Raw genomic sequence first — 17,173 nt, forward strand, 5'->3', positions numbered from 1 at the left:
TGCTATTGTTTCTCAGCTCTCGCTCACTTTCACAGCCTGTTGGCGCATAATCGGTGCGCTGAAAAAGCATAAAACTCTCACGTATCTACAGCCTAAAGTACCCGATACTCCTCGCAAACAAACCAGAAGAACCAAGAAGAACAGCGAGCCAATCTCACAATCATAGTACAAGACTCCCAGCAAGCACCCAGGTACTGTGGCACTTCCTTCTAGACCGTGCTAAATGCCAACTAACTGAAGCCTCAAGAAGCCTCAGTCCGCTCAACAGCCCGCTGTGCCGTACTGTACATGAAATCTTAGCGGCGTGCAGCGTCTGAACAGCCTTTTAGCGCCACCCCTCCTTTTAGCGGCGCCTTGGCCACTGCCCCTTCCCGCCCACATCCTGTATTCCTGCTGCCCAAAATTTTCTTGCTGGACCTCCTCTCCAACCTTCATCACCAACCACGAGAGCAGTGCGGTGGATTTTATTCTTCTCGCCTGGCCTTTTTCTCTCCTCACCAGCATTGGGAATCTCTTCTGTGGCCTCGGTAGCAGAAGACTCAATTCCCTGCTCGTTCCTCGACGCCCCGCGGGATCGTAGCCAGTCTGCGATCGTTTCCCCCACCGGTCGGCCTCATCTCCTCGCCGCTTCATTTTCGACCATCGATCGAGCCAGTCGTTGTCGAACGAGCCGAACCAACATCCTCTCTTCTTGAGCGTTCCCGGTCTTTTCGCCGAGAACAATCCCAGAGAGCAAGTGAAGGATCGCTGAGTCGATTCTGAACACCACCCACCCGGAAAAAAACAGGAAAAAAAAGCCGGCACGGCCTTTTTTTTTTTTTTTTTTTTTCTGAACCTTCTTTTTTTTTCGCCCCGCCAACGAAAACAACACCACCAAGCCTTTCGTTTTCTCGCATCGCGAACCACCCGCTCCCCATATGACGTCGCCTGCGAATCAGCAGAACCCCATCCCGGCGACCAACACCAACGCTCCTACGGCAACTTCATATGCCTCCGCAGCAGGTGCGCCAAAGAAGCCCGCTCAGGCGCCTGTAGTTGCGCCCGGCTCAAACGCCCCCCTGGTAGTTGGCTCAGCTGCCTCGACGGCACAGAATGCCAAAGCTGCCTCAACTCCTTCTCCAGTAAACGGCAAACAGGCCGCGGCCCCCACCGTCGCTCGCGGCAGCACTCTCAACGGCTCTGCCCCCGACCATCTTCGAAAAGGCTCCGTCACCATGGCTGCCAACGGCCCCAGCGGCTTCGTCCCCAATGGCGGCTCTATTGGCGCCGCCAAGTCTGCCATCCAGTTTGGCTACGACTCGCCTGCCATGGGCCACAGCACTCCTCATGTTGGCCACTCGGCTCCTATTCCAGTTCCCGAGGGCAACAGCCACCACCGAGTGCCCTCTCCTGCTCACTCTCCTGCGCCCATTCCCCAGCCCTCTGCTAGCGGTGGCCGACCTCCGTCCAGCCTGCAGCAGCCGACCAACCAGATGACCTTTGGTAGCCTTGGAAGTGAAGGCGATGTAAGTGCTTTCTGTTTCTCCCCACATCGGCCTTGTTCTACTCAGGCCCCTGGCTATCGATTACTGACATGTCCTTCCAGCGCCACATGAGACAAGGCTCCGTGCCACCAAACCAAAACTTGGCATCGCAACCCAACTCACACTTCCGCCGCGAGTCCAGCCATTCTGTGCAGAGCGACACCGGCCGTGGCAACTTTAACCCTCAGAACAACCGAAACCGTGCCTCGTTCAACCCTCATGCTGCTCAGTTCAACAACAACCACCAGATGGGCTACCCTCCCAACAACCAATATCGACCTGGCCCTAACCAGAACCGCGGCATGCCTCCTCCTTTCCAGCCGAATCGACCCTACCCGAACTCACCGCAGCCCATGGCCCGAAGCCCTGCTCTGCCGCATTCGCAGCCCGGTACCCCCAGCATGGCTAATGCCATGCCTGGTATGGGAGGAGCCTCTCCTCAGTTCCATTACCCGCCACCCATGGCGCCGCAGCATCAGCAACAAGTACAGTACCCCCTTCCTGCAGTCTCAAAAATGCATTATTACAAGCCCAACTGCAAAAAGACAAAGGGCCGTCGTGAGCACGACAGGTCTTTTCAGACGGGACGCCCCTTGGACCCCGCGCGTGAGCCATATACCAGCGACGTTCTGCAGCAGCAACAGCAGCAGCAGCATCAACGCCGTTTCGGCAACTATGGCCAACGTGCAGATTCAATGCGGCGGACCCACGACAAGAACAACATGTGTCCGGTTTCTAGTGGAATTCAACAGGACTCACCTTCTTCTCCCAACCCCATTTTCAACAATCTCTCCCCCAATCACCCACATCCACTTGACCTTTCTCCTGAAAATGGAGGATTTGAGCGCTTGCTAACTTGGAAAAATCAGACGTACGGATTCCCCCCGCAGCAAATGAACCAATATGGCCAGCCCATGTCTGTGCCATACGCCGCCTACAATGCCATGCCTTACATGGGACCTCCCCAGCCCAACGCTCAACCTTACAACCAAACCTTCGTACCTCCTTACCATCAACAGAGCCACAGCATGTCTCGATCGCCCTCACAGGCTGAGCGGGCTCCCAGCGTCAGCCAGCCAAGCCAGCCCGCCATCGTTTCATCTAACCCACAGGCTCTCAACGCCCAGACAAAGGGTGGAAGCCCCTTTGCTCCCCGCCAAAGGAAGAGCGCCGCAATTCAAATTAAAAACCTTGCCGGTGAGGTTGTTGATACTTCGGCTTTCAAGCAGCCAGCTTCTCCTTCGCCAAGCACCCATCAGACCAAGACTCCTCCCGTCGCCTCAACTCCAACTCCCCCGCAAAAGCCGGACACGCCCACTCACTCTCGGACAGAGAGTCAGTCAGCACACCGGTCAGCCAAGGAGATCCAGGATGAGCTCAGGAAAAAGATTTTGGAGGCTACCCAGAATCAGCTACTCGCTGCCAAAGAAGAAGAAGAGAAGAAGGACAAAGAGGCTCCTAAGCCGGATGAGGCTACTCCTGAAGTCAAGCCCGAGACCAAAGCTGAGCCCGTCGAAACCAAAGCCGAGGTCAAGGCTGAGGAAGCCAAGGCCGAAGAGCCCAGGGCTGAAGAGCCCAAGGTCGAGGCACCCAAGGTTGAAGAGCCAGCCGCCAAGAAACCCGAAGAGGCCAAACCTGAGCCCGAGCCCAAGATTGAGGAGCCCAAGGTTGAAGAGCCCAAGGTTGAAGAGCCCAAGGTTGCAGAGCCCAAGGTTGAAGAGCCCAAGGTTGAAGAGCCCAAGGTTGAAGAGCCCAAGGTTGCAGAGCCCAAGGTTGAAGAGCCCAAGGTTGAAGAGTCCAAGGTTGAAGAGCCAGCTTCCAGCGCGCCTGCCGAAGCCCCCAAGGCAGCTGAAGAAGCTCAGAAGCCTGAGGAGCCAGCCAAGGCTGAAACCGAAGATGAGGAGCTTGATCGGATTATTGCCGAGATGGAAGCAGCCGAGGCTAAGCGTGAAGCAGAGGAGGCAGAGCACAAGAAGAAGAGAGATGCCGACAAGGCTGCGGCCAAGGCGGCGGAAGAGAAGAATGCCAAGACCACTGCTGAAGAACAGGACCGAAAGCTTCGAGAACAGGAACGAGAGATGGAAAGACTCGAAGAAGAAAAGGAGAAGCGACGAGAAGCCGCTGAAGCTTCTGGAAAGACTCTCTCCTTTACTGAAGCTCTTGCTGCGGCTCGTGGCGGAAAGAAGGACGAGTCTGCCGACTCAGTTGCCGATAAGCTGGGCGACCTGAGCATTGGAGACAAGTCAGCTGAGGCTGCCGGCCCCAAGGAGAAGCGAGTTGCCAAGCCTGCTGCTCTGAACCTGGCACCCATCAAGACTGGCGCGGTGGAACCTCCTCAGCCCAGCGCCGCTCTTCAGTCTTTGAAGTCTGCTCGCTTCCTTGCGGTCATGAACCAGGATATCTATCCCGAAGGAATCAAGTCTCCCAACCCAGCGCTCAATGCTGCCGTCGCCAAGAAGGGCAAGACTTTCAAGTACGACGCCGCTTTCATGCTCCAGTTCCAAAAGGTCTTCACGGAACAACCCTCACTGCAGTTCCACCAGCAAATTAAGCAGCTGATTGGCGATGGTGACGGTGGCCGATCTGCATCGCGAGGCCAGACCCCCAGCTCAGCAAGACAAGGATCTCGTGGCGGAGGTGGCTTCCCTGGTGGCTCTTTTGGTGTCCCTACAGGACGCACTCTGCCTCCCGGAACCACATCAGCCGATCGCATGGCCATCGCCAGCGGCGCCCTGCCAAGGCCGCAGGTCAACCCGATGGCATCCTTCCAGCGTCCTGGCTCTGGTTTCCCCGGATCCTCCGCCATGTCTCGCACTTCTTCTTCAAATATGCGCAACATGCCCAACTCTCCCCGCCAGTCCAGCCGGTCTACCCGTGGTAGCCGACGCAACGATAACACTGCCAAGGAAGCACAGGCTGCTAAGACCATGCCTCTCACTGCTGGCCAGGAACTCAAGCCCATCGTTGTTTCTGCCACCGGATGGAAGCCTACTAGTCTTGGAGCCAAGCCCGGTGCCGCAGCTTCTACCCAAAGCCAGCACATGGAGCCAGAGATGGTTCAGCGAAAGGTCAAGGCCGCTCTCAACAAGATGACGCCTGAGAACTTTGACCGCATTGCGGATCAGATCTTGCTTATTGCCTCGCAGTCAAAGGATGAGTCTGATGGACGGACACTGCGCCAGGTCATCCAGCTCACCTTTGAGAAGGCCACTGATGAAGCCCACTGGGCCTCCATGTACGCCAAGTTCTGCAAGCGCATGCTTGAGACTATGAGCCCTGAAATTCGTGATGAGAACATCAAGGACAAGAACGGTCAAGTTGTCAGCGGCGGCAACCTCTTCCGCAAGTACCTCCTGAACCGATGCCAGGAGGAGTTTGAGCGTGGCTGGACAACCAACCTGCCGGACGCCCCAGAGGGTGCTGAAGATGCCGAAAATAAATCTTCTGCGGATGCTAAGCCTACGGAGGCTGCTCTGCTGTCTGACGAATACTACGCCGCCGCTGCCGCTAAGCGACGAGGTCTTGGTCTCGTTCAGTTCATTGGAGAGCTGTTCAAGCTGGGCATGCTTACAGAGCGTATCATGCACGAGTGTGTCCGCAAGCTGGTCGACTACCAGGGTCTGCCGGACGAGGCTGAAGTCGAGTCTCTCTGCAAGCTACTCCGCACTATTGGTGCCAACCTTGACGAAACCAAGGGCCGTCCTTTGGTAGACGCCTACTTCCAGCGCATCCAGGGCATGGTTGACATGCCTGAGCTGCAGAGCCGTATCAAATTCATGCTCATGGACATTATCGATCTCCGTAGAGCCCGCTGGGTCTCGAAGGAGGCTAACAAGGGCCCCAAGACCTTGGATGAGGTTCGCGCAGAGGTAAGTTTCTATTTTCTTTCTACTATCCTCCCATCCTCTATTCATCCACGGAGTACTAATTATCATCGAATTAGGCCGAAGCTCAGCAAGCTGCCAAGGCTCAGGAAGCCGCACGAAGCAACCAGCGAGGTCCTGGCGGTGGCCGACCTCCCGTTGGCCGCGGTGATGCTCGCGGCTTTTCTGGAGGCTTCCAGCAGCAGACTAGCAACCAGGTTGGCGTGGACGACCTGAGACGTCTGAAGGGCTCATCTATGAACAGAGCATCAAGCGGAAATGTCACACTGGGCCCCGCATCCATGCTCTCCTCTCGTAGCAACAGTGGAAGACGTTTCGGACCTGGTGGCGCCCTTGGCCGCTCTGGTGATGATTCCAACGGCTCTTCACGCGCTGGAACTCCTGGACCAACAAGTTCCAATGCGTTCAGGTAAGCAGCTCCCCTTTCCCCCTCTCAACCCCTCCTTTTCCAACTAAACACTAACATCTACCCAGCTTGCTTGCTACCATGGACGGAGACCACCCGGCCTCCCCTCCTTCTGCTGGACCCTCGCCTCTCATGTCTAAGGCTGTCCCTGCCACTGACAAGAAGGACAATGAATAAAACAAGTTTTCTTTATTCTCGGTGTCTCTGCATTTTGGGGAGGGAAATAGACTAAAGGCGGGGCTGTGTTTTTTTTCTTCTTGCATTTACAAGGCTTTTATGCAACGTTTCACTAAAAGTTTGAGCACGCATTTTACTCGCGATACCTTTTGCCCCATAGATCATTTGACCATAACGGGTGGACAGATGTTGCCTCCCCCAAAGAGGAGGGGAGAGGAATTTGTTTTCTTTTCCTTTTCTCTTTCCCCTTTTCTACGGTCTTCGGACTTGGGGAATTCATCATGATTTTCTTTTATTCATGAATTGTGTTTATAGCTTCTTCTAATGTCCCTTTTTGGTGTGCTCCAATCTTTAATACTGAGTGGCTCGGAGTTGAAAAACAAAAGGGACACAAGTTGATGTCATCATCGCCTGGCGTAAAGGATCACGCCTGGGAGAAATATTACGGATGCAAATACCCACCCTGTTGGTTTTTGGGGGAGGGAAATTCGGCAATACGAGATGGTTGACCACGCCCAACGTTGGGATGTATGAGAGAGGAGAAAAATTAGGGAATGCTTGATGTTAGGAAGCTGAATGACTTTTTTTTACCCTTTTAGCATGAAGGTCAAGATGAATCAATGTGGCAAGACAATTGAATGGCTACCACTTGTTTCTGGCCGTCGTGGATGCTGTATTTACGACATGGGATGGGAAGAGGAAAATGGAAGATGGAAGGGGAGAAGGAATAGGCAAACCAGGAAACAGATGTGGGGATGGATTGTTTTCTTGTTATTAAGGAGGGAGGGTGGGAAAAGGACATTGTCTTGATATCTGATATTTACTCCTTTTTGTTGCCTTTTTAATTTCTCTTTCTGTTGATTTGTTTTTTCTCTTCGACCCATTTTGTAAATCTGCTTTTTCCACGATGTGCTGTGTACATACGACACGCACATTGGTCGGCTGATTGATTTGACTTGATTATTGGCTTCTTCTCTCCTCTTTTAGGGACGTTGGAGTTTTCTTTTGATTTTCCTCCCCACGAATATGATGAAAGTCTTATCTTTTCTCCCTTCCATTCTTCTTCTCACGTTATTTATTCTAGTGAGAGATTGATTGTGTCGAGATATAAGGCGATGAGAATGAGAAAGGGGGAAGGTCAAAAAATCGGGGATATAGTTTTTGTAAGTTTTTGTAGATGGAAATAATATGAGTATGAATCAAATGAGTGCTTTTCAATGTACGCACATGTGCTTTATAATACAATCAAGGATCGTCTTTCATTCATCGTGTGTATAGCATAAACAAGCTCATAAGTGGAAATTGTGTAAACTATAGTTTTGTATAAACATTTCTCAATCTCTCTTCCTCAAATCATAAACAGTTTTTCTTTCCATCTTATCCAATACAACGATCTAAAAAGTTGCATAAAACTCCCAAGAACGCCATTCCCATCTCTCTTACACACAAGACAGATTACAAATGCAATAAAAACATGCCCGTCATAGATATATTTCCCTCCCACCCCCACCCCCCCTTCCTCTCATGAGGCAGCAAACATTTTGCTAAATCCAAGTTTCGCAAAAAGCGTGTCCATGGCAACCCATTGTCTGCCGCACTTATCCAGGTATTTATCCACCGCCGTCTTGACCGTCGTAAAGCGCACGCGGTTGTGCTCAGCCAAGGCCCGAATCTTCTCTCGCTCCTGCGTCGAAATCTCATTCGTGGTATCAGCCGCTCTGGTCTTGGCCTTGTCTACATCCCACAGGCTGGCAAAGTACACCAACTGGTTGTAGATGGCCTTTTCGGTGTACTCGTAGTGCATCGTGCCGTTACAGTCTCGCGCCAGACCCTTGGGGCCTAAGCAGCAGGTGCCGTAGACGCTCATCTGGCGAGTTCGGTTGCCGCACTGGGGTTCGTTGCAGACAAGCCAGCCTTCGTAGTATTGAGATGTCTGGAGACGCACCGCGTGCTCGACCTGTGCTACGACGGAGAGCGTGGGGATGACTGCGCCGCAGCCTGGGCATATGACTCCCGACGCGGTGACGCGATCAGCAGAACACATGAGACCTTCAAACACTGTTGATGCTTTGCACTTTCGGCAGCGTAGAGAAAGTCGCTTGCAGTCGACAAAACGGACTTCGTCAGGAATCTGAGACTCGAGAGGGTGAATCTCAAGATCGTCACTTGAGCTGTTCTGCTGCGTTTGAGTGGAACTATATCGGCGAACGTCCAGGCCGAGCTGTTCAGCAAGCTGAGAGGTGGAGGTACCCGCAATGTTGGCACAGAGACGCTCAACAGGCGGGAAAATCTGTTTGGCTATGTACCAGTCGACATCGGGTTGCAGATTCGGGTCAGCCTTGAGGTCCGGCGGAGCATAGGCTCGCTTTGGCGCAGGTTCAGAGCTTTGGCTGGTGCCTGTGACGATGTAGGAAATAACATCGCCCTTGCGCACAGTCTTACCTCTGGCTAGGTCGCGGAGCGCAACTTGTACTTGAGGCATAGAGTCGGCGTTGGGGTATTCCTTGGGGCCCTTTCCGAGTTGCGTGTAAATGGTATATTTCGGCACCGGGACAGTAAACTCCCTCATCTTGGTAGCCGTTTCTCGTAGGTATTCGTGAATGCGAGCCACAGCAACCTCGATATCATCACCAGACAAAATCTCATCAAGTAAATGCTTGGATACCTCCTTGGAAAGAGCACAGTATTCACGACGCTTCATATCCAGACCCTTCACCTCCATCTTCTCAATGAATTTGCCGTCCTTTTCAATCAAGTTGATAGCAGCGTACTTCTTCTTGGCTTGCAGCAAGATGCGACGGAAAACGTTGTCAATATCGATTTCCAGCAACCTGTACTGTTCGTTGACGGCCTTTTTGAACTCGTTGCCGACCTTGAAAGCGTCGGCAACATTATCCACGTTGGCATTAATCATGACGGAGTCAGTGTCACCGTAAATGACCTGCAGAGACTTACTCTCGGCAAGATCCTTGGTGCTGCGAAGAATTTCTCGACCCTTGTGCGTTGTCAAAATAGCCAGAGGACGAGCATAGAAACGAGATTTTGTGTATCCCAAACAGCCGTACATGGAGTTGGCTGTCAGTTTCAAGGCTAGCTGTTTGATGTCCCAAGTAGCAAGCTGCTCGGGTGTGGCCTTTTTATCCTTCATCAGACTTTTCACCTGACGACGACGGCTGACGAGCGTGGCAATGAGTCGAGGGAGAATGCCCTGGTCCTGGTTCACAGGAACCTCGGGAACTGCATCGTCATCTTCGGCCTGGAAGCAGGTGTTAGTCAATGGTTGGGTCTGTGTTCTGTGTCAACATCAGCTTACCGATGCTGTTCTGTCTACCGTGGTGAAGCAAATGTTATACTCCTGAATGATAGAGGGATACAGAGAGTTGAAGTCCATGACGAGTACAAACTTGTCATACAGACCCTTTTCCGGCTCAAAGACAAGACCACCCTTGTACTTGTCCTTCTTCTTGCCCTCACCAGCCTCTTCATCAATTTCTTCTTCGGCCTTTTGACGTCCCCTGAATGTCTGCTTATCAGGACAGATATACTTGTTGCGGTAGAATTCATGAAGCAGAATGTATTCGTTTCGCTCGGCGCGTGTTCCCGTCAAAGTACGAGCCCAAGAGTTACCAGCCAAATTTGTCAAGACTTTAGTGAGAGGAAGCAGCTGCACACTGACGGCCAATGCAGCGATGTAGTGTGTGTCAGCTTCCATATGGGTCACATAGTCCATGAGACCCTGGCTCTCCTTGGCCCAAGTGTTTAGGGCAACCTCGTTATCAACATCACGGCGACGATTATCACCCGTGAGATACAAGCTGCACATTTCTGTCAAGCTCCACGTCTGACACTTGAACATGGCGGATTTTCCTGCATCGTTGGCAAGATCGCAGAGCAACCGACCCGCCATGACCTGGCGCTCGGCAAACACGTTGCCACCAACCTTGCCGATAGCAGACGGCCACTGAGATCGACGTAGTCTTCCAAGTCTTGACCATTGGTGAGTCTTCTTCTCGAACAGGCGATTTAGCAGTACGCTGTAATCAACACCTTCTAGCTGGTGACCGAGAATGACATCAGGGTCGGCTACATCGACTTGGGCCAAGAAGAAGCTCAGAACATCCGATTCTTGCTTCTTCAAAACAACGAGACCTCTATTTCGCTTCTTTACCAGGGTGTCAAAACCCATGGGGAAAGCTTGGCCATGAGGCCGAATGACGGTAAATGTTCTGCACGGAAGCTTCTCAGCGGGAGTTGTATCGCTCAAAAGCACCTTGTCATAGATTCGGGCACTGATAGCCAAGACCTCTTGCTTGTTCTCCTTGGCATTGAATGCAGTTCGGAGAGCAATGCTCATAAGTGTCAGAGGGGGCATTTCCATGTTATCAGAATCGGGAATGGCAGTGACCATGTTAGGATGTTCAGCCAAAACCTCAAGCTTGCAGTGAGAGGCATTCTTGATGGCGCCAAAATCAGCATCTTGAATCTTCAGCCAGCAAGGGCCCATGATGTTTTTCCAGAGAACAAACTGTTCAAATAGAGCAGTGTTGGTTCCAAAAACATGAGAAAAGGTCTCTCCTTTTATGTCCATGTTGAGTGTAGGTTCTGTGAAAAGCAGGTTAACAGACTGCTCATTAGTCAACAGGGGGCCGTTGGTTTTCAAGACATACTTGTGTAAGGATACAATAGCTTCATGTAATCTGCTTCCTTGGGGATATCTGACAGCTCAAACGCATACTTGCGCTCGGATTTTTTGATCTTGTACATGCCGACGTTCATCTTGGTCATGATTTCGTCAACCTCGTTATAGACATCGCCCATGTCGACATCTTCACCAGTCTCCTCGCCATCTCGAACGCGCTGTTGGCGGGGCAAGAAGTAGAGCTTGCGCAGAATATTGTCAACCTTGACGAAGCAGCTGACGTATGAACGTGTCTTCTTGTTCAGCACTTTGCCAAAGAGACATAGGCTGCCGTTGATTTCGGTGTAGTCAGTCCAGAAGAAATTTAGGGATCCATCGGCTTCAATGGCGTCGTTGTGGTCAATCTTGCCGATGCCTCTGGATTCTGTCTCTGATGAGCTGACGACATTCAGCTTTTCTGTGAGTTCGTTCCATGATGTTGGGTCAACAGAAGTGTCTGGAGCTTTGACCGGAGACGACTGCGGCGGTTCTTCCTTGATGATCTTCTTCACAGGTCGCGAGCCTGCCATGTTGACACTGGCTACCTTGACAGCACCGGCATGAGCAATCTCCATCATGTCGTCATCGTCGTCACTTTGAGGCTCCTGCTTTATAAGAGCCTTGCGCTGGGCGACTTTGGCAGCGGGCGAAGACGGTGCCGGGTCGCTCATGGGCATATCGGCAGTGCTCATGGGCTCGTCATCAATCAAGGGCACAAGACCGTCGTCGTCGTCGAAGTTCGCGGGTGGTGGTGACGGTGACGGCAGCCGTATGTTGACCCTCTTTTGCTTCTTGGAGCTAGGTTCTGGCGCAGGGGATAGCTCTCGAGGTCTGCGTCGTTCGCCACCAGATCGTTCGATTTTGGAGGCTCTTGGTGCGGGAGCTGGGACGTTGGCGTCAACCTCTCCCAGCAGATCGGCTAGAAAGTCGTCGTCGGCCTTGGTTTTGACAACCTGTGGTTCTTGGTAAGCTGTCCGCGCAGGTTATTGCTCTGCTAGAATCGATGTCTTGTACCTTGGGCTTGGGCTGGGCTTTGCCAGCGCCTTTGGTAAAGTACTCGCTGATGCTGCGGTCGTTGGCATCCCGCTTGGCCTGCTCGTCCTGGAGGCTCTTTTTTGCTGTCACTCAGAAATTAGCACCGTTCACCGTTGAAGCAAGCCAGACTTCAAGCCACTACTCACATGCTTTGCTCGGCCTCCCACGCGCTGGCAGGCCTTCTCCCTCGCTGTCCGACTCGTACTGCCGCACTCTGTCCCAGTCCTCCCGCCCATCGTCGGCATAGCCCTCGCCATTGTCGTCGACCACAAAGTCGTCCTGGTTCAGCCGCTCCCGCACAATCTTCTTGTATCCAGCCTCGTCAACCTCGTCGTACAGATTGTCCGCATCTTCTACCTGGTAGCTCTCGAATGCCTTTTTGCCCGCCTGGCGGAGGGCCTTGAGTTCGGCGAGCTTTGCCCGGTGATCGACCTTTGGCATGTTGGAGTGGCGTGTCTTGCGGGTATCATGAACGAATGGCTAGAGGTGGGAATTCAAAATGCAGACATCAGGCAAGGCCACTCGCTTTGCAGCTGATGAAGAGAGGCGGGGGATTCGGGCTTTTGGCGAGGTTTCAGTTGGTTTGTGAAGTACCATCCCACATGCCCTGGCCGCCAATTAATACAAGCCTGCAGGAAACGCGTCTTTACGCGTGGGTCGCGTTGTTGCTAACGCGCTATAATTAATTGGCTGTTAGTGCGTCAGGGCCGCTGTAATCGGTACGTGGGGTCGCTAAGAGGGGCACGTCGATTTATGCAGCGTTCTGGCGATATGAACTTATTGAGATGACTGCAGCTCAATGGCATTGAAATGAGCCAAATAATCAGTTGACTTTACAAGATCCTCAGCAGTGAGAGAGATCAATTTTAATGCGAGAAGATACTTGAAGAGGAGATCAAATTGTATAACAGCTTTAAAAGACAGCCCAAGAATCTCCTTGTCCCTCCTATTTATAAGAGGATTGATGGTATACAGTATCCGTCTATATCATACACTCATAAATCGTACATGTTTAATACGTCCTCTGCCTCCTGGTAGCATCCCCATATCTCCTAGGCCGCCTCTCTTCATCCTGGAATCGTCTTGGCCTGCTGGCATCCCACGACCTTCTAGGCCGCCTGTCTTCCTCCTCTCGGGGCTGTCTTGTCCTGCCGGCATCCCAAGGCCTCCGGGGCTGCCTCTCCTCTTCTACTGGAGCTTGTCTTGTCGTATTCCAGACAAAGTCGCCTCCTGGCCTGAACCCGCTATTCAGTCTGTCCTCTTCACTGATGTTTTCCTCCTCATGTGGCTCAGCAGCATCTCGTGCCTGATCCGGACCGCCACGGCGAGCCTTTCGCACGTTGGGCTCTCTTTCATCACGGCCCGAGTAAAACTTTTGAATCTCGCGGTTAATCTTTGCGCCAACTGAGCGGAGTTCCTTGGCGTCCTTCTCGGGGAGCATCTCCTCGTAGATGACCTTGTTGAATGCGCTGAACATGAGGCGTGCCAGGGCAATGACCTCGCGCTGACTGTTGTAGACTGCTCCTGAACTGGAATCATTACCTTTCGGAATCTCTTTGAAGAAGTGATAGTGAGCCTTTTTGTAAGGCTCCCAGAGATGTGCGAGGGCAGTTGTTATCTGCAGCCCATAGTCACGTTTGGCGCCTTCTTTATCGCCCTTTTCGACTCTTTCGCGGAACTGGAAATGGCTGACGAGGGCAACACGCAAGTACATGCGAAGAGCGTGCAAACCCGGGACGGAAAGGCGCTCAAGCATGGACTCGAGCACTCGGTTTGAATTGGCAATGGCATTGGGGTTGATGTTGTCGCGGACACAAGTCTCCATGGCGATCTCGTAGTGCTTGGCGTCGATGAACTCGTCGGGAACAAGGCTCAGGATAGAGGAGGCGTGAGCGCTGGCTTTGGCAACCTTGAGCATGCCAAACATGCGCAGCCAATTGTCGTTGTCCGGTATAATACCATAGTGGCGAACCAACAAGTTCCAGTATTTGATGCCGCATGTGGTGAGCTTTGAGGAGGCCAGAGTCGTCAAGACCAGAGCCAGGGTGTTTCGGCTAGGGATAGCATATACGGCTCTAGTCGAAGGCACCTTCTTTGCAGCGCCGGTAACAGAGATTTTCTGCATCTCAGAGTCTTGGAATGCATCCATGGTGGTGTCCTGAGCGAGATTGGGGATGCTCATGGTCTGTTGTAGTAAGTTGAGTACCTCCCTCTTGTCTTCCCGCTTAGGAGCAAGGAGAAGCAAACGGCCCATGGAGCACACCAGCTCTTCATCAATGACCAACCGGGCTTGTCTCCAGTGGTCAATGACCTCGGTCCAAATACTCTTTCCGCGATCCACAGCTTTTTGCAAATTTGCAGCTTGTTGCTCCGGCGTGATATCCTTGACTTCTCCGTCGCGGATTGCCTGAAACCGCAAGGCATTTAGGATGGTGGTATACGTATATGACGTAGGGGCGCGGGTAGACTCATTGGCAGTATCCGCGATGAGGAACATGGAGTCGAGGTCACCGGCTCTCGCGCAAACGTTGAGAACAGCGTTCATGTGTATGGAGTTTGGCTGCAGGCGCTTGTCCTTGAGAAGGACGTTGTAGAGCCTGACAGCTTCAGCCACCGCAAGCTTGGGATGCTGCGATTGAGCGCAGCCTCGGAAAATGACTGTGAAAGTCTGGACATTGGGTAGCTGTCCTCTTTTTTTCATCTAGCTCGTTTGTTAGCATTGAGGAGTAGAGACCATGAGGAGACTCGAGAGGGACCAACATCATTGTACAGCTTGATCGCTTCTCTCAGCTTCTGCTTGCCCAGCAGATAGCCGATGAGGTGGTTCCAGGCCACGACAACCTGGCGATCTTTGCCCGCAGTCTTTGTCAAGAGCAAGGCTTCTTCAAACCTGTCAGTGGCGAGGGCATTTTCCACGTATTGCGCAATCTTCCATGGATCGTCCGTGTTCATATGCGCCAGCTCCTTCTTCACAATGCGCTCCAGCCGCTCCTGGTTCTTCTTGTTGGAGACTTCGGAATCGACCGGCTCCAAGATGAGGTTCCGTGGAGCATCGGTCCGTTCAGCGATTGTGGATGCTATTGTAGAGGCATACCGTCTGCTGGCCTGTAGAGGAGCTGCTGGTAGGATGGCGGTTCTGCGAGTCGATGCTTGCAAGGCGCGGCGCAAGCAAGCGGCGCAAGTTCCCAAGCTTCCTGACATTGCGCTGGATATCAAAGAATAACAAGTAACAACTTTGTTTTATTTATTGTCTTCTTTTAAGAGCCACTAGAACAGCGTAGCAATCTGAAAATAAAAGACTCGAATTCAGCATGGCTACTCTCAGCCTCACCTTGTCTATCTCTGCATCTACAACTTTGCCATCCATCAAAAGCTGGAAAATTATTATCTTATCCCTATCTTATCGCCCGCCCACTAGACAGGGGGCTCCCGCCACCTCCAAAACCCGCTAAACCGCCCCCAGAAATAGCGCTGCAGCCCGGCCTGCCTTGAAGCGGCACCTCCAGCCAATCACATGCCCCGGCAGCCTCCCAAAGTCTCACCAAGGGACCATTTTACTCTCCCTTCAGCGCTCAGCCGTAACGACCAGAGAGAGACGCGACTAAGAAAAAAAGGCAGCCAGAATCCATCCATCTACGCTCTGGCTTCACAATTTGCTTTTGAAAGCTTCGTCCTCTTCTTTTCGCATTTTCAGTTAATTATCGACGATACGAGAACATCTTTCTACACTTATCAACGAAACGACGCTGAAAGCCGTACAAAATGGCGCCTGTTGCCACCGAGTTCGAAAAAATCATCAATACCGGTACGCTCTATTTGCCCGCCGTCGCGCGCGCGCACTCGCACTCGCACCCGCAGAATCGAGAATCTCCATCACGACACAATTGTCTTTTGCATCAGACAAAATCAAAATACTAATTAGCTGTATAGCCCGAGAGCGCAAGAAGAACGAGGCTCTCGCCGATAAGATCTTCTCCAGGGGCCGTCGCCAGAGCGCACCGACAAACTCCAAGCCTCAGATCGGAGGATCGCTCGCCAGCCGTGTCGGCGTGAAGAAGGTATTGAAAGATCGCCACCTTCATCATTAATTTCTAACCTTGCTAATTGTTGTTAAAAGTCCCAGCCTCAGAACAAAGCCATCGCCGCGCCCTCATCCCGACGCCGCAGAGCGAGCGTGCCCGCCGGCGACGTCAACGGCGAATGGACTCACGACCTGCACAGCTCCGTCAACCGCCCCAACAGCAACAACTCCCCCGCCAATGCGCCCCTCAGCTCCCGAATCACTCTCCCCGGCGGTGCTGCCGCCAAAAAGGCCGCTGCCAAGAAGAAGGTCGCCCGGCTGACGGCTGCCTTTGACCGCATGGAGACGGACGACTCCGTCAAGCGCCAGGTCAACATTGTAAAGAACGGCGGTAAGGCCCAGAACCAGAACCAGAACCAGACGCGAGATGCCGGCATGACGATCCGGGGACTCGCAGGGCCCTTTGCCGTCATGGCGCAGAACTTTGCGCCTGGGACGACGGCGGCGGATATCGAGAGTGCAATGACGCCGGTGGGGGGCGAGATGGTCAGCTGCGAAATCGTCAAGACGCAGCCATTCATCGTTGTCGAGATGGCGTTTGCATCGAGAGAGGGCGGCGAGAAAGTCATTGAGACGTTCAACAACAAGACTGTAAGAGCAAAACCCTCTCCCTCGTTTGTTCCATCATCGCTAACCCCCTTTTCAGGCCGACGGCAGAGTCATCAAAGTCTACCCCAAGCCAGGCGGCTACAAGGCTAATCGCAATTCACCCTTCTCAGGCCGCCAGAAGTCATCCCAAGACGACCTCATGGGCGACTACGACACCGACCTCATAGACAGAGAAAACGTGCCCCCCTCATCAAGGGGCGGCAGCAGCAACAACAGGCTGCAGTACAACAACGATGGCAATAAGAATAACAACGTTAACAAGCGAGGCCGAGGATTCCAAAGGGGCTCCAACAACAACGGCGGACGATAGACTCGTTCACGGTTGGGAGAATTTAAAAAGAGACATTCTGTATCATAGTCGTGTGTCAAAAGGTCGAAGCTCAACATACCTCTCTTCTGTCCTTTCTTCCTTATTATATTTGCTTTTTATTTTTATTTTTTCGTTTTCTTGTATCTATCTTCCATAGGGTTTTAGGATTACACAGCGGGTTTCTTTTTGCCATGGAAGGGGGTGGGGATTAATTCGGACATATATGATACGGCCAATAATCTAGCGTTTTATTGCTTTTTCTACCTTTTTCCTTTCGTCCCTCTTATGACACTTCTTTTGGGCAATAACAATGGTAATGTGTGTGTGAGTAGTGATGATAAATTATCTTTAAAAAGTAGGGGGCGGTATGGATGAGTTGGATGAAACAGGAAATGCCGTGGAACCTAAATACTGGTAGAACAAAAATTAGATTTCAATTCGGAACAGAACAACAGCAGTACCTTATATAT

General features: G+C 52.3%; 4 protein-coding genes across 4 annotated transcripts; 2 read left to right on the forward strand and 2 right to left on the reverse strand.

The window, feature by feature from the left end:
* Positions 1-917: 917 nt before the first annotated feature.
* On the forward strand, positions 918-5,990 carry TGAM01_v205710 (translation initiation factor 4G; the record flags this gene model as incomplete). Its single annotated transcript, XM_024549691.1, has 5 exons — positions 918-1,505; positions 1,586-2,008; positions 2,393-5,392; positions 5,467-5,816; positions 5,882-5,990. 5 exons carry the CDS (start codon positions 918-920, stop codon positions 5,988-5,990), a joined length of 4,470 nt encoding a protein of 1,489 aa, XP_024405549.1.
* Positions 5,991-7,512: 1,522 nt separating this feature from the next.
* TGAM01_v205711 (hypothetical protein) lies at positions 7,513-12,144 on the reverse strand (the record flags this gene model as incomplete). The annotated part of the gene is made up of 5 exons (XM_018801002.2): positions 7,513-9,246; positions 9,304-10,592; positions 10,658-11,621; positions 11,683-11,786; positions 11,850-12,144. 5 exons carry the CDS (start codon positions 12,142-12,144, stop codon positions 7,513-7,515), a joined length of 4,386 nt encoding a protein of 1,461 aa, XP_018665834.2.
* Positions 12,145-12,715: 571 nt separating this feature from the next.
* TGAM01_v205712 (hypothetical protein) lies at positions 12,716-14,904 on the reverse strand (the record flags this gene model as incomplete). The annotated part of the gene is made up of 2 exons (XM_018801001.1): positions 12,716-14,404; positions 14,464-14,904. 2 exons carry the CDS (start codon positions 14,902-14,904, stop codon positions 12,716-12,718), a joined length of 2,130 nt encoding a protein of 709 aa, XP_018665833.1.
* A 561-nt stretch (positions 14,905-15,465) lies between these two features.
* On the forward strand, positions 15,466-16,703 carry TGAM01_v205713 (hypothetical protein; the record flags this gene model as incomplete). Its single annotated transcript, XM_018801000.1, has 4 exons — positions 15,466-15,508; positions 15,634-15,761; positions 15,821-16,375; positions 16,431-16,703. The coding sequence occupies 4 exons, from the start codon at positions 15,466-15,468 to the stop codon at positions 16,701-16,703; spliced, it is 999 nt and encodes a 332-aa protein (XP_018665832.1).
* Between the last annotated feature and the right edge of the window lie 470 nt (positions 16,704-17,173).

This window comes from Trichoderma gamsii (assembly GCF_001481775.2).
Source record: "Trichoderma gamsii strain T6085 chromosome Unknown Scaffold_18.2, whole genome shotgun sequence".
NCBI lineage: Eukaryota > Fungi > Ascomycota > Sordariomycetes > Hypocreales > Hypocreaceae > Trichoderma > Trichoderma gamsii.